General features: G+C 46.1%; 8 protein-coding genes across 8 annotated transcripts; 4 read left to right on the top strand and 4 right to left on the bottom strand.

Annotated features, from left to right (window-relative positions):
- Nucleotides 1-658: 658 nt before the first annotated feature.
- C8R40DRAFT_1140165 (fido domain-containing protein) lies at nt 659-2534 on the top strand. The gene is made up of 8 exons (XM_046229467.1): nt 659-989; nt 1043-1127; nt 1182-1408; nt 1462-1593; nt 1652-1933; nt 1985-2068; nt 2119-2235; nt 2289-2534. The coding sequence occupies exons 1-8, from the start codon at nt 762-764 to the stop codon at nt 2397-2399; spliced, it is 1266 nt and encodes a 421-aa protein (XP_046090685.1). The 5' UTR covers nt 659-761; the 3' UTR covers nt 2400-2534.
- A 162-nt stretch (nt 2535-2696) lies between these two features.
- C8R40DRAFT_1158311 (uncharacterized protein) lies at nt 2697-4514 on the top strand (the record flags this gene model as incomplete). The annotated part of the gene is made up of 4 exons (XM_046229720.1): nt 2697-2797; nt 2851-3406; nt 3460-4061; nt 4121-4514. 4 exons carry the CDS (start codon nt 2697-2699, stop codon nt 4512-4514), a joined length of 1653 nt encoding a protein of 550 aa, XP_046090684.1.
- Nucleotides 4515-4688: 174 nt separating this feature from the next.
- On the bottom strand, nt 4689-5663 carry C8R40DRAFT_1035563 (Alpha/Beta hydrolase protein; the record flags this gene model as incomplete). Its single annotated transcript, XM_046223513.1, has 1 exon — nt 4689-5663. The coding sequence occupies one exon, from the start codon at nt 5661-5663 to the stop codon at nt 4689-4691; it is 975 nt and encodes a 324-aa protein (XP_046090683.1).
- A 737-nt stretch (nt 5664-6400) lies between these two features.
- On the bottom strand, nt 6401-8176 carry C8R40DRAFT_433323 (uncharacterized protein). The gene is made up of 5 exons (XM_046235054.1): nt 7926-8176; nt 7511-7868; nt 7269-7452; nt 7052-7221; nt 6401-7001 (listed from the first exon to the last, which is right to left on the bottom strand). The coding sequence occupies exons 1-5, from the start codon at nt 8064-8066 to the stop codon at nt 6427-6429; spliced, it is 1428 nt and encodes a 475-aa protein (XP_046090682.1). The 5' UTR covers nt 8067-8176; the 3' UTR covers nt 6401-6426.
- Nucleotides 8177-8287: 111 nt separating this feature from the next.
- On the bottom strand, nt 8288-9288 carry C8R40DRAFT_1035151 (nucleophile aminohydrolase; the record flags this gene model as incomplete). Its single annotated transcript, XM_046223479.1, has 6 exons — nt 8288-8499; nt 8560-8649; nt 8705-8889; nt 8947-9068; nt 9124-9201; nt 9253-9288. The coding sequence occupies 6 exons, from the start codon at nt 9286-9288 to the stop codon at nt 8288-8290; spliced, it is 723 nt and encodes a 240-aa protein (XP_046090681.1).
- Nucleotides 9289-9399: 111 nt separating this feature from the next.
- C8R40DRAFT_1165845 (proteasome 26S subunit) lies at nt 9400-10461 on the top strand (the record flags this gene model as incomplete). Its single annotated transcript, XM_046230752.1, has 6 exons — nt 9400-9504; nt 9556-9625; nt 9675-9777; nt 9836-10108; nt 10160-10271; nt 10327-10461. 6 exons carry the CDS (start codon nt 9400-9402, stop codon nt 10459-10461), a joined length of 798 nt encoding a protein of 265 aa, XP_046090680.1.
- A 106-nt stretch (nt 10462-10567) lies between these two features.
- Nucleotides 10568-11626, bottom strand: C8R40DRAFT_1165844 (proteasome subunit alpha type-3; the record flags this gene model as incomplete). The annotated part of the gene is made up of 7 exons (XM_046230751.1): nt 10568-10724; nt 10776-10888; nt 10938-11081; nt 11136-11237; nt 11290-11413; nt 11470-11504; nt 11558-11626. The coding sequence occupies 7 exons, from the start codon at nt 11624-11626 to the stop codon at nt 10568-10570; spliced, it is 744 nt and encodes a 247-aa protein (XP_046090679.1).
- Nucleotides 11627-11741: 115 nt separating this feature from the next.
- On the top strand, nt 11742-14810 carry C8R40DRAFT_1082431 (uncharacterized protein). The gene is made up of 9 exons (XM_046227198.1): nt 11742-12056; nt 12106-12260; nt 12310-12435; nt 12485-12706; nt 12764-13223; nt 13282-13610; nt 13666-14389; nt 14438-14580; nt 14640-14810. The coding sequence occupies exons 1-9, from the start codon at nt 11778-11780 to the stop codon at nt 14728-14730; spliced, it is 2529 nt and encodes an 842-aa protein (XP_046090678.1). The 5' UTR covers nt 11742-11777; the 3' UTR covers nt 14731-14810.
- Nucleotides 14811-14932: the final 122 nt, after the last annotated feature.

Raw genomic sequence — 14932 nt, 5'->3', positions numbered from 1 at the left:
ATGCATACTAACATACCATTCAACTTTTCGAGGTAACCTTGGCTGTAAGGTAAACTCAACATACGCATGTGTCGTAAGGTTGAAACTTACATTCGGAGATGTCGCCCTGGGCTACTCGGCCTCATATCTGGAAATGAATCCATGGTCGACAGCAGAGAGAATATGTAAGGTCAGAGTGTTTGTAAGTGGGCTTCGTTTGGGTATTAAATAGCCCACAACAAGTCTTAAGTAGAAGCAACTTGCCTGAAGGTGTACATCAGGTAGATGGAGTGGATCAATTAGCAAAGGTGCGAATACCTTTAATCGTGTTAGAAAACGGATTAACACGTTATAATAGCATGCAGAGCATGCTTAGACCTCGCCTGATCGAGTCTAGATGTGAAAACCCTGTCATGAGGCGGAAGTGCAAGCAAAGAGGTCAGCAGCAGTCACTGTACGGGTGTACATAGTTCTAAATGAATGTCAAGTGGTAGCAGAGCCGCAAAAAATCAATGGGATATTATGTTGAAAACGGCATGGAAGCAACTTAAAGACGCAGCAGGATATCAGGGCAGGGAGTACGCTGAAGTTGAAAGCGCGATGGTTTTGAATCCGCGAACCATGGACCAAAATCGTTCAACGTACTTAGTGACAGTGATCGTGAGAGTTTTCTCCTCATGTACTTTCTCGACTGTTTTCTGAACTCTGAAAGACCAGTTCTCGATCATTCCTCGGTCAAGGCATGCGGTGGCTCGCTTTATCTTATAATTTAGCTTAATATAATGCTTCAGAACATACCTGATGCTTTGACAACTGAAGACGCCACACGACTCCGAGATTCGTTTCGTGTCTCACCAAGAGATCAGGTCAAATGTGCTACTTCTGCACGCCTTTGGGAGGAATTACTTGAACGCTATCGTCTTCCGTTCTTGCTGCTTCGCGTAGCGGATCTGCGCTTCATAACGAGGGGGCCAGGCTCTCAAATGACGTCGCTCCACCTTTATGTCGAGGTCAGTTCTTCATCACCGATGCATGTACCTCTGTGTTCTCAGTTTGCTTTTAGCTCGGGAAGATGATTCAAGACGAAATTTATGATGTGTGGTTATCTCAGCTTCTGGATTCGGTAACGAAACAGACGAACAATATGCGTGCGCATCTCAAAGTAAGTTTACCTTTAGTGTGTTGATTGACTCGTTTTTCAGTATCTGCCTACAAATCTGCCCAAAACATTACTCCTAATCAACACTGGCGTCGGAGAACGTCCGAAGACCCTTTCCCTTATTGTCGTATGCCAAAGGCGTTTATCGACGAGTTGCGCCAAAATTGGAAGAAACTTAGTACCATGGACTCGTCGGTTTTGTCCAAGTTCATCAATCTTCATTGCCTGGAGACCAACGTCATCGAGGGCACTGTCCAGTTTGATCCAACAGTGCGCCGCATCACGGTTGAATATCTGAATACTGCACTAAGTTTCTTCAATAGGCAACTACCATGCTCGTTCAAGTAGGCTTCCTTAATGAAGCCGCCCCAGGACAGATTACAGACTCTAATATCATATCTGGGACTGTGAGGCAGAGTCGGGATGCCCTTTTGATTCTTCAAGACACACATAAGGTTCGTCGGTCCACGAGCCATTTTGTACTCTGCTTTGATCAGTCCCTCAACGTCACAGGCCGTAGACGAAATCTTTGAACTCGTAAAAACAAGGCCTGTAGTAATCACCCCCGAGTGGGTATGCTGTCTGCATAAGAAAATGATGGCTTCGAGTCGTGTCAATGTCCTGGATATGAATGGGAATCGCAAGTTCAACCATATTACTATCGGTGCAACGCGACAGTTGTCTTGCGTAAACGTCGCTATACAAACATCATTTCAAGGACGTCCACTTAAGGTTCAATTTTGTCCGTATGACTCGGTTGACGCTGAGCTTGCTACATTTTGCAAGCAATGTACTGTGATCCTTTCGTGTGAACTATTAGGCCCTAATACTGACCTCTCTGTGTAGGTTCTGTTGGAAAGGAACGACGTTGACCCTTTCGCTGCCGCTGCTTGGATTAGCCACATCTTCATTACTATTCATCCGTTTGAGGTACGGACATCTTCCCATACCGGGTCGCTCCTCTCTCACCGGAAACTTAGGATGGCAATGGGAGGCTCTCAAGGATGCTTGCTTCCATTCCTCTTTTGCTGCAGGAGCTGCCGCCGATTTGCATTGGTTTATCTGAGAAAAGTAATTACAATGGGTTTCTCAACGCAGTGCGTATTTTGCTTAGTGAAGTAAGTAAAATTGTCCTGATCTGCATTTTCAGACTCGATCTTACCGCAACGGAGATTATGAAGAACTCATGAAAGTTTTACATCAGGGGACTTTATCGTCACTGTCTCAACTTAGACTTCATCTCAGCGGGCTGCAGTTCTAGAGCAGAGACGAGGGGGCAGGTCGTTGGATGCCTTCGGACTGAATCAAAATTTCGATTTCCTTTCTATTTAGTATACATGTACATAGGCAAAGAAAGTACTATATTTCAACTTCTATGTACTACATGTGATGACAGTGATTTCGTGAAACCTTTCGCACGTGATCGCGCTATTGTGGCTTCAGTTGTTCTGATCTGCTAAATCTTTCAACTTGCGACACCAACACCGAACCCAGGATACCAATTGCCTTGCTCTTCGAAACGCCAATATTGCTTTCTTGCTACTCTCTTTTCTACGTTATGTCAGATATCTACTCGACGCTATCTTTTTCGCCAAAGAAGAAGCGTACTGCAGCGAATTTCGACGCGGACACCCTTACCCCCAAGAGATTGAGACTTGCGTTCGTGATTTTACCGAACTGTTTTCCAAGATAGTACTCATAAATGAATCCAGTCCTCCGACTCCTCCTACTACGCGTAATCGCAAATTGCCTGCTGAACCCCAAATTTCACTGTCTCCTCACTTAACTCGCCTCCGATCCATCCAAACCTCGTTGCAGCAAGCATTGTCTCATGCTCTTGCTTCGTGTGCAGCTTCTCCGACGTCTGACACAGGAATTCTTTGTAACGTCACAAATCACATCTCGCTGAGCCAGTACAACGGCCTCGCAAATAATTTTACCGTGGAAGATTTACGACGACTTTGCTGGCTTTGGGAATGGGACGGCAAGACCATTCAGAACGCGGTTGAAGACGACGACAATCCTTTCTTAGACTCTCCATCTCCTTCGAAGGATTGGAAGAGAGGGTCCATGGGTTTCGTTATCAGTCCTGCAACTCAGTTCTCTAAGGCTGAAGGTAAACGCGTACCTGCATATGGCATCGGAATCGAGGTTGAGATTGATCTGGATAAAGACATGGGTGCAGGTATGGCTGCTGTTGCTCGTTGGACATCTGCTACAGAGACACGTCGTGCTCTTTTCTGTGAAAAGTTGCATACTTGGACCAAGGCAAGTAATCAGCTACATATACAAAAAGCACGTCGCTCACACATAAACCCCAGATGCACGCTGCGCTTCCTGTTGTTCCGACAGTGCCACTAGCAAATTTGCCAAATCTATCTTCTCCGCTGAAATCTTCATCTTTGACCCGCGTATTTGCTTCCATGTCGCCAAAATCTTCTTCATCCCTTCCCAAAGAACTGGTACCTCCGACACCTTCCTCGCCCTCTCGTACATCCTCAAAGTCACCTACTAAACGAGATTCCGCTATCACTGCTTCCTTTCATTCTATCATGCCTACAAAAGGCACAGTTTTATTCCCGTCTACCCCAACATCCTCTCGTGCTGAACGTACTCCACGCATCCTCAATCTTCGCACCCCTACCTCTAAAATATCCATTGATGATCTGCTGTCTGAAACATCTACGCCTCGAGGTCGTGATCCTGCATCTATTCTTCAGACACCTACAACATCTCGTAGGCAAGCCTTGTACGATCGTATTCGACAAAGATCTTTGTCCGCGTCGCCAAGCAAATCTCAGCGTAATGCAGTTATACCCGGCAGTAAACTCACCAAAGACCAGATCATGAAAATGGGTCAAGAAGAAATGCGTCGACGGTGTTTGTTAGGACGCCTTGGCGGAGTGGCTGAGAGCGTTTGGATGTAAGTAGTTCAGACCATTTCCCAGATTGACGCTTTTGTTAACGAACATTTTGGGACAGGCTGTTCTCCTCCGCTAGCGGATCCACTCCAACTTCCACCCCTTCATCACGCAAGCGTCGAACGCTACCTTTGGTTGAAGTCGCCACCGCTGTCATGAAATCATCCCCAGTTCCTATATCACAAGCCGAGGCTAATGAGTCTTTGGAACTTCTAATTACGCTTTGTCCATTCTTTCTCAAACAACTTACTATCGGTAGCGAAGATTGGCTTGAAATGCCTTCCTCTATCCCCAATGACACGGGATCCCCATCAAAGCGCGCTCCTCCCAGTCCTGGAAAGGTAGAAAGCGCGAGAGAGCTGATGACTAGGAGCCCCAAGCGAGTCAAGAGAGAAGCTGGTGGATTGAGGGAAGTTCGCGAAATCGTCCGACGAGAATTGGAACTACATGATTGAGTTATTTTGACTGTATGCATGCTTGATAACACTTCCCACTTTAATTAGCACTTGTCCGTGTGATTGTCGATTTGTAGTTATGTATGTAGTTCTTGTCTAGTCGTCAATAAATACTTCTTGTATATGTGAACCTCTACTTCCAAGCTCGTATCGCATTCTGTAGGCATGTGCGGCTTATGAGAAGACCTCTCTCCAAACGTTATCCAAACAAAGAAGCAAAGAGAAATTACTTCTTCCTTCTACTATCCGCAAGGTGGCGTTTTTGTATCTTCCAACCAGCCATGAGCCCATGCCAGCAAGGGTATGTCCACCACCACTGTTAGAGGTGATGACGGTGACCGGAGGTCTGGAATGTTCATCATCAAGCAAATCGGGGCAAAATCCCCCCCACCCAGAATGATAGATTTGTGGCAACTCTAAAAACCCCTGCCACGTCGACGCAACGCTGTAAACAGCATTTCTGATGAGTGCCCGTTCGTAATCTCCATCGGATATTCCGTTATCCTCTTTCCAATGCACTATATCCTCTGTCTCGCCCTCTCCTACAGGCGTGATGAGGATGCGCCGCACAAAACTTTCAGCAGTGGCCGGGCACTGTAATTTGTTCCCTATCGCATACTTCGCCACAACGGTCAAAAAGCTGAAAGGGAACACGCGCGATGGAGGCCCAGCCAGGAAGTAGCTCTGCCACGAAAGAAATTTCCAGTAATCCTGATGACAATGGGGAGGTGAAAGCGGGTCAAGTAGGATAAGAGCAGCTATGCAACGGCCATAAGGGAACGAAATATACGGTGCACCATAGAGAATTTGTGCGGCTACGCATCCAAAAGAATGGGCGCAGATGTGCAATTTTAGATTGTACCGTTCAGGGTGAAGGTGATTGAGCAGAAAAGACATGTCGCTGACGATGGAGGAAGCATACTGGGTCGATTTTGAAACGGGGGAAGACATCCCCCACCCAGGTAGAGATGGGCAGACAAGATGGACCTTGTGAATTTGCAAAATGAGTGGCAAACGAGAGGCGTCCCCGACACTGAAAGGACCGTGAAGGTAGAGCACCACGTTCAGACTGGACGTGTTTCCATTGTCCGCATACGCCAAGGTACGGCCGTCAGGCAGTAAGAGTCGTTTGTCCTGTACGTAGATCATGAGGGAAGAGGCCAGTTGTGAGATTCGGATATTTCCCTGTATATGCCGGGATACCTTGATAGGTCGATGTATGAATAACAGAACGTGGGTTCATCACCACGCCATTTGAGAAGACACGAAGGCAGATCGCTGTACAGTACTATGTTTAGTTAGTCTAATCAGCGCAGGTCCTACGCCTGACAACACAATTGAAGAATGAAAGGAGTCGAAGCTTGTCATGAGATATCCAAGCTATATAATAGACGCTGCGAAAAGCGATACAGCTATGCATAGAGCTCAAAAAAAAACTCCCGCTTATGGGTAAGCATTGAATTTCGGATGAGCTGTATCCGATTCTGGTTGCTGAGTTAGTGTGGACTGAGTTACACTTACAGCGCGTGATCAAAGATTAGTCAGTGGCTGTGGAAGCGCCGGCGCTGGCGTCTTCTTCTATAGCTAATGAGTAGGATCAGGTAAGACCTCGACGCCTCAACTGCTTGTACTATGCTTGCGCGATTAGAGTCATAATCTCACACTGCTTTACTAGAGATCAATTGTAAGTGCCCGAAATTTTCTTTCATATTGATTACCTTTTTTGGTCGATGAACAATCATGAACACTGTGCACTTCCAAACTTGTACAATTCATTCTTATACTTTATTTCCTATCTGGAGTGTCCTGCCCAAACATCATTCGCGTAATGGTTTACCGTATTTCGACTTCCTATTTTGACCTCGTCTTTCGACTCAATGCTTGTATTCAATTAGGAAGATTTAGAAAGGGGTCAGCGTAGGACAGTTTGTACACGCGTTTCCCGCACAGAAGCCCTTGCCTTTTCCTCAAACGCTACACAGTTGACCACTTTTTCTTCCCTCCGACTCGCCTCCGCAGCGAATACAGTCATATGACTCTTCAAGACCTCACCAACGTCCGTACCCAAGAGCTTCTGATTGCCCGTTCTCACAGCTTCGACGAACGTCCTTATCAATCCTATATCACCTCCTCCGTGCCCACCACCCTCGTTCGCTGGATGAAAAGTCTTTGTCTTGTTAGTCCTGAAATCAGTGACAGTGTACTTGTTCATGTCTCCCACAATTTCTCCGTGTGTAAAATGCATGCGCAATTGACGTTCGCAGATAGCACTAGTGAACGCAACCATGGTGAAGGACGCAGTATTACCGTTTTCGAATTCAAGGTTGACTATTTGATTGTCGCAAACGTCGTTCTTGCTTTCATAAACGCATTGTCCGTACGGGCCTACCTTCAATGCGGCAGTGATGTTTTCAATATCTGGGATGCCATCGACAAGGGTGGACACAGGCCAACCAGTGTTTCCGCGAGAAACAGAATCCAGGTAAACTGAGTAACGGTTAACCGGTGAATAGATTAAGGTGATAAATGTTCCACACTTCGTTTAGCACTGTATGGACAATCATTCCTTATCGCACAATCAAAGCAGCGTGTTGCATCACCTGCATCTAATGGTTTGGCTCTGTGGTGAAAGTGTCGGAGGGACCCGAACGAAGATACTTTGACCGGAGGTGACGGACTCATCCAATGACAAATAATATCGATGTCACTAAGAAACCGTTAAGGTCGTGCTACAAAGAGCTTCGATGGACTCACTGACAACACTTAGTCATCAACGCGAAAGAACTTTCTTTTTCGCTGCTCCAGTTTCCTCGAACATATGAATGGGCGAAGTGATAATATCCAACTGGTTCAACTTGAACGAGGTTTATTAGTTGTCCTAGGGTTTGAGATTGCACAATCTTGGTTATCTCTTGACTGTAAGGGGAATAACGCATGACTGGGGATTGGGAAGTCATTGATACACTGGTATACAGTATTATAAAGGAAGGGTTTACCGTGACCCATTCCAAAAATAATGCCCGCTCTGTTGATTGCCTCTTCTATCTTGATACAATCTTCCATGGTAGTCGCCATAGGTTTTTCGCAGAGAATATGGTACCCTTGCTCCGCGAAGGCTAAAGCGACCTCTACGTGCATATGATCTTGCACCGCGATAAGGACCGCGTCTGCAAGTCTTTTCCCAACAGTATTGATAGTATCTGCTGAGGCAGCGTGTAAATCCTTCCACGTTCCGAACACCAGAGTTGGATCTACTTTATGTTGCTCAGCGTACATATTTCTCGTTTGAGGTCTAGGCTCTGCGATGGCAACGACTTGGCAGGCATCTGATTGAAGGGCATATTTTCCATAGGCCTAAAGAACAGCGATGAGTTGTGTATCTGAAAACGAAGATCAGACTATAATACATACTTTCCCTCTTTGGCCACATCCAACGACAATCAATGTTACGGGTTCCGAGTCAGTGTTGGCCTCGGTGTACATGGTTTGTTCTTTGACTTTCGTGGATTTTCGGAAAAGGTTCTTAGTGCCAGATATGATGGAAGAGGCCATTATATATGAGGAAAACCATTGAGATAAGATCAGCAGGTTGTGTTTACTGCCAGGCTGATAGTGTGACACGTTCGAATTTAGGTCACTAATAATACCTCCTCGGCCTCAGCCCTGACTTACAGGTTATAGGTCCACAACAAAACTTGATATGCTTATGTACATATACTTGTATCTTCATGGAAATAGAGCTGTTCAGTCATAGCACAGTGTAACATCATGCCTTATACTTCGACTGCCATAGGAGCGACGTCCGAAACCGTAGACAGTGCGGCTAGTGGTTTTCGAGTTGCTTCGCCAAGCACTTCTTTGCCCTCCCAGAACCTTGGTAGTTCGTCTCCAGGGATAAATTTCCGCTCCACACCGTCCTCCGTAATCACACACATACGGATGCAGCCTCCAGATGAGCCATCTCGAGACATAGCCAGTGCCAATGCTGCGGGAAATGATATATTCAACAGTGTAGAAATGTCGGATAGATAGATATAACACTTACTGTTCTTGACGAACTTCACGGTTTCATCCTTACCCCAACCTTCCTGGTATGTCGCATCGCAGTAGCCGTACACGTATGTAGACCCAGAGCCTGAACACAAAATTGAAATTGAATGACGAGCGATCGTTTCCAGATAAGTACTTACCGCCAATTGCCCACGGTTGCCTGAAGAGACCACCACCAAGGGGAATATTATATACGCTGGGGCCGGCCTTCTTGTCCCATCCAGCGACGATGATACCAGCACTCAGTTGATCCTTGTTCTGGTAACACATCTTCTCCATTATAGCGGCCGCAGTCAGAACTGAGGGTGCTGAGCCCATCACTTGACTGGGAGAGTTAAATTAGCTGCTCTGCATGATGGAAGAATTGTGTATAGTCACATACGTTTGCATCTGGAGGTAATAATGCCCAAAATCTGCAATTGCTTGTGTATCTGCTGCAGAACCCGATCGACAGCAGTAGATACGATCGTGGAGGTATGTTAATTTATCCGTGACACGATTGGCCTGTGAATGGGCAAAACTCTTAGAGGGAGTTGCAATTTTGAAACGTTGCACGTACGATGTAGCTTCCTGTGGTTGTACGACTGTCGGCGCCAATAACCACACCCCCGTCAAATTGGACGGCCATAATTGAGGTCTAATGGGACATTAAACGGGAAGATGAAGGACTTGAAATTGAACAACATACACCGAGGTTGACCTCGCCTTGCTTGAGTCTGTGCATGTCGATATGGTCCATGGTAGTTACTGGAAGAGATGATGTACGTAACCAAAAAAGGGAAGGCAGGCTGACGCGTCTCAAAGATACACGCGTCGCTTCTTTATTATTACCACCATGGCTCAAAACCAACTCAAAACTCAATACACCGATCTCAAACGATCTTTCGAAGCGAAGCCTTCTGACTTGAAGAAATGCGGCTCCCTTTTGGCTAAGCTGAAGGTCAGTTTCTTACTCTTTGCTATACACAGATCCGTTCAAATTACAAGACAGATTGGCCTGATTGAGACAGGACTGCTTACACCGCAAGGTGAACACGGCGTTGACGATTTGGTGGTTGCTCGTGCGTACTCGAATTCTACCGCGGGAACGAATGTGGACAGTCTTTACAGGTGACATACTAGAAATCGGGGCCATCTGGAGTATTAGAACACGAGACGTCCCTTCCTTCGACCGATATTTCTCCCAACTACAAACATTCTACACCGACTATAGGTACTCATAGCACTGCTTGCCTGTCTATCAAAATTGCATTGTTGATCGTTGACGTTAGTTCTGTATTGCCACCATCGAAGAACGAATATCCTATACGCGGCCTCAACCTCATTCGTCTCCTTACCCAAAACCGCATAGCCGACTTCCACACGACCCTCGAAAGCTTGCCACTACCTGCAGATGCTATTGCAGACAACCAGTACATCAGCCATCCCGTCAACTTAGAACAGTGGCTGATGGAGGGGAGTTACAGTAAGGTTTGGAATGCGAGGGAGAGGGCGCCGGTGGAGGAGTACAAATTCTTCGTGGATAGCTTGATGGGCACGATCCGGTATGCTTTATAACCTACATTTTTGTACACAATACTGACCGTTTGTTGTAGCAACGAAATAGCTAGTTGTGAAGAGGCAGCTTACGAAAGTCTACCGCTCAAGGATGCCTTGACTCTACTATTTTTCAAGAACCAATCCGAGCTACTGATTTTTGCTCAACAAGTATGTCTGTTGTCTGTTTTGTTCCATACACTCACGCTAATTCTTCTCAATGTAGCGGGGCTGGCAGGTAGACCTATCAAAATCTCTGATAACTTTTGCAACAAAGGGCGAAGAGCAAGTTGACATTCCGAAGCAAAAGTTAATATCCTCTGCCTTAGCATACGCCAGAGAGCTTGAACAAATTGTTTAGATTCGAACTTATATGTATACCTTCCATCTGCATTTTTCGTTTGAGTATTGGTTATTGCTTGAAGTCGATATGTACACGCAACACATTATGTCCTTCTATTCGACATTTACTCAAAGTCCTCAAGCGCAGCTTTGGCCTTCTGTTCCGCCTCCGCCAGTAAATCTTTTGGTACAGGAACGTGAAGTCCATTTGTCTCGTCTCCAATCCATGACATCTCGAGCTCAAACGTCTTTTCTTTTGAATCGTCATGAACTAGATAAATGCTACAGAGTAACAGGTTAAATACATAGATAGAGTAAGGAGTATGAACGCACATTCGAGCTGCCTCGAGTACAGCCTGCCTCATTGTGAGTTCAGACAATTTGAGTTTCTCCAATTCTGTCTTTGCAAGTTGACGGCCTTTACCAACGGCTGCTCCGTGGTACCCCTGCACCACGTTTAGCGAAGTGAAAGGATGAGTGATTGTATTCACTCACAAAGAAAACACCACTCGGTTCGATGACAAAGAGCGAGGGACCATCCTGGTCGACACCTCCAATAATGGTGCTTATTCCAAAAGGTCGTACAGACGAATAGAGGGTATACACTTGAACGTAAGAGCCGAGGCGATCAGCAATGTACTAACAACGAGATCAGACCTAGCATGCAGGAATAGATGCGTTGGTGTACGATACCTTCACGGGCGCTGGTGATCTGAAGCTATCACGGAAATTGGCCGATTCGTCCCTTGCCCGGTTAGCAAGCTGACGACCATCTGCAAGTAAACCCGCGGTAGCCTGAGATGAGAGCAGTAAGCAAGGATGAAGAAAAATGAGAAACTCCATGTACCAGGCCCAGATGTCTATCCAGAGTCTGTATTCTTCGATTGGCGTCTGGAATCAAGAGCTTCGAATGTACTAGTTTTTCCACTGCTAGAACGATTCCATCCTTCACACGCAGTCCTATAGCAGTGCTGACAGCAATATCATTGATTGTTCATGGTTTGGTCAGGATGAAGATGGATCTCACCCAGAGTTCTCTACTGCTTTATTGGCATACTCGACCTACGCCTCCTTCAGCAAGACAGCCACGAAACTACTTTCTGTAGGGTGCCTACCTGAAATATACGACCATCGGGCGAGTACGTGCTCGCTGAAAGATCGTATCCTGTTCCAATAGAGGTCATGGTAGATGTGAAGATTTAGTTGTCAGTAAGGCTGAGTGACGCGTCCTTAGGGTCTTGCGCAATGCGCGTTCTTGAAGCACGTGCACTACCTAGAACGGATCGCGCTTCCCAACAAATGAGTCGTGACTGATACTCTTACACTAATACGACCATGGACAACGATGATACGCTTGCTACCCTCCTCAACAGCCACCCAATCTTTTCTACGCCATCCAAGGCTTTTCTTCCTTCTCATGATTCATCTCTCGAACTTTCTACGAATACTCTTTCTTCTTTCAAGCCGGCAAACGTCTCAGACAATAGCGCAACCGGTCGACGACAAGTTATGGTACTCAGAGATACGGACCTCATTCTGGCTGCTGGGAAAGAACTAAGAATAACCTCGCTATCCGATGCAAAAGCTCGGCGAAGTCATACGAAGAATTATAAGGTATCAATACCAATTTCTCATTGCAATCCAGTTATCGATTCGTGAACAGACACTTCATACTCCCAACATCCAATTCAAAATTGACCAGATAGCTTTGAACTCGAGCGGAAAACTTCTGGCAGTCGCTGGCGCTTTCCAATTAGCTGTGGTTGTTCTGCCGCGTGCAGGTTATTCCCGACTAGTACCCGATATAATTGATTGCAAGTGCGGACTTTTCGTTCAATGCCACTTATGGTGGGCTGAAACTTTTCAGGTCTATTCAGATAGGTCAATTTTATCACGGGTCAGATTCTGCTGTACCCATCGCCAAGATTGAGTGGCATCCTTGGGGAGAGGCTGGTTCGACATTGATGGTAATGACTATAGACGGAAAGCTCAGGTGCGAGAGTGTATCCATAAAATACTATGTTTACTTACGGATATTTTAGGGAATACGATATATCAGTGGATACCGAGGAACCTCAGCAAGTTTTGACCTTCGCCCCCGAGAAGAAAGCTGGAAGGTCATTCGTCGCAGAGGACGCTTCGGAACGCGAAGTCGTGTCTTTCACCCTCGGAAAAGGAAAAGCGGACTGGGGTCCACTTACCGTTTACGCTGTTATGAGATCAGGAGACGTTTACTCTATATGCCCTTATATGCCTCGAAATTCGTCAGTACGCTTTTTCATACCTTTTGGTCGGCGTTTACGATGATGAGACGAGTACAGATCTATTCCCTCCGCCTATATCCACTCGCTCGAATGCTTCATCTCCGCAAAACAGGAATTTCTTGCACAAGAGACGACTACACAGGCCAATAGAAATATGTCTATGCTCTATGATTACCAACACAAGTACGTCGATGCTTTGTTAAAGCAGCTACCTCCTGGAACAGTTTTCCCTGCCCCATCACGCTCAGTTCTTATACACCCTCCTACCATTATCAAAGCACCTCCTGCACGTCAAGGTCCTTTCCTGTTACAGCCCTCTCCTAGGATGCTTGATGAAAGTGAGGGTGGTGATGCCACGGATATTGTATATCTCTCCTATAGCCAGACTGAAGAGACCGTCGGTGATGCTGAGGATGGAGTAGCGGAAAATCTCGATGTCATTCTTATTACCTACCAAGATGGGAAAATTGATGTCTGTTTGGATGTGGAGAAGGTAGAAGCAAGATGGCAAAGCAAGGTCTTAGAATCCACTTCCATTTGTCCACTCCCAGAATAAGCTAAAGTGTTATATTCAGAATGCAAACCACGATCTCCCTATGCTCGCCGTGTACGAATGCATTGATCTAGGTCTAGTATCGCTGTTGAGCTCCCCCTCCTCGGCACAAGGCTCTCATTCAGCCCTAGATTTGATACAAGGGAATTATCCAGTATTTTCAGTCGATCCAATACACAGCGACACGATTTACGTATATCATGCATTTGGTGTCCACGCACTATATCTGCGACCGACACTGGAAATATTGTTTTCCGCATTGCATTCTTCCGACGCCGTCTCGGAGTTCTCGGAACTCTCATCTGTGACCGCTGTCCAGTCAATTCTATCGACATTTTCTGTCGAAAGAAAGTAAGTATTATCTTGGTGTTATGGGGTGCTTCCGGTGATTTTGCCTCTAACTTAGGTCCTCAAATCCGGTAATCGCTCTGGCCATACCGGACGACGTGTATCTATCCTACAGTATCTATATTCTAACATCGGCAATGCGCATTACTTCATTTTCCTTGAATCCCCGTCCTGAATCCCCACTTCCGAAATCTCCTGCCGATAACAACTTAGTACAATCGACGAGCCGCCATCTGGAACTCCTCGGAGACACGCCTCCGTACACATCCCTGCTTGGCACAGAGCCTTGGATGCCGCCATCGATCCTATCACGAAACACAGGGCTTCCATTCAATCCTCGCCTCTCTTTGCCAAAAGATGCGTCACAGCGAGAATTTATGCTCACGCCAGATACACTGCGGTATCTCGCGACAGTTGTGACCCGATATAGTGATCAAGTGCGGGAAGTGGAATTGGCACAACACAGCGCAGAAGGTCGTGCTGCACTACAAATCCAAGAAGTCATAAGACAAACCACTAAATGCCGTGAACTTCTTGCCATCGTGGAAAGAATAAAAGAATCCCGAAGAGAGGCTAGTCAAGATAGGATACAAAAAGTGCAGCAAGGACAAAAGATTCTACTCAAGAGATTGGATCGAATGTTGCAAGTCATGATGGAGAAAGCGTCTCCAGAACTCAGCGAGCATGAGACCAAATGGTTTGACGAGCTCAAGCGCTTGAAGGAAGCTGTGATAGGTGCCGATAGATATGATGAAAGTTCATTGTCTACAAGGATTCGAACAGTACGAACATGTCACATTGCGATGTCTTTTTATCTAACAATGTATCAGCTGGAACGTGAATATGCCAGGTTGATGCCAAGTCTCAAAGCTCTGTTGGAAAAAGAACGTCGACGACACAACCAAGCTATGACTGAAAACCCCGGTCTTGGCTTTTCACAAGCATTCGAATTCGGGGAACGGTCAAATCATGAGTTCGTGTACTTAGGGGTTATAGACTGTACTGCTTCTAATGTATCCCTTTCCCTTCTAGGCGCGCTCGACTAACAGAACTGGAACAAGACGTAATCCAACTCGCAGCAAAGCTAGATGTCACCCTAGGAAAACCACCATTAGCCAAGTAATTGCTTGACGAAATTTGTAGATGTTGATAATTGTTATAATCAGTTCGTTGATCGTAGCTTCCTTGAGCCGGGCGTGACGCGTCTGCCTCTGGCTGAAAGAGAATCTTGTCCAATCATCGTTGCAAAATCAACTTTCAAAACTTGTATCATTCAGTCGGTACCGAAATGAACCACTCTCGGAAATTTGGCGCCTACAATATGT

The sequence above is a fragment of the Lentinula edodes genome (genome assembly GCF_021015755.1).
Source record: "Lentinula edodes strain Le(Bin) 0899 ss11 chromosome Unknown C8R40scaffold_3, whole genome shotgun sequence".
Taxonomy (NCBI): domain Eukaryota; kingdom Fungi; phylum Basidiomycota; class Agaricomycetes; order Agaricales; family Omphalotaceae; genus Lentinula; species Lentinula edodes.
Note: the sequence above shows the minus strand (reverse complement) of the source record. Positions and strands in the feature narration are given on the sequence as shown.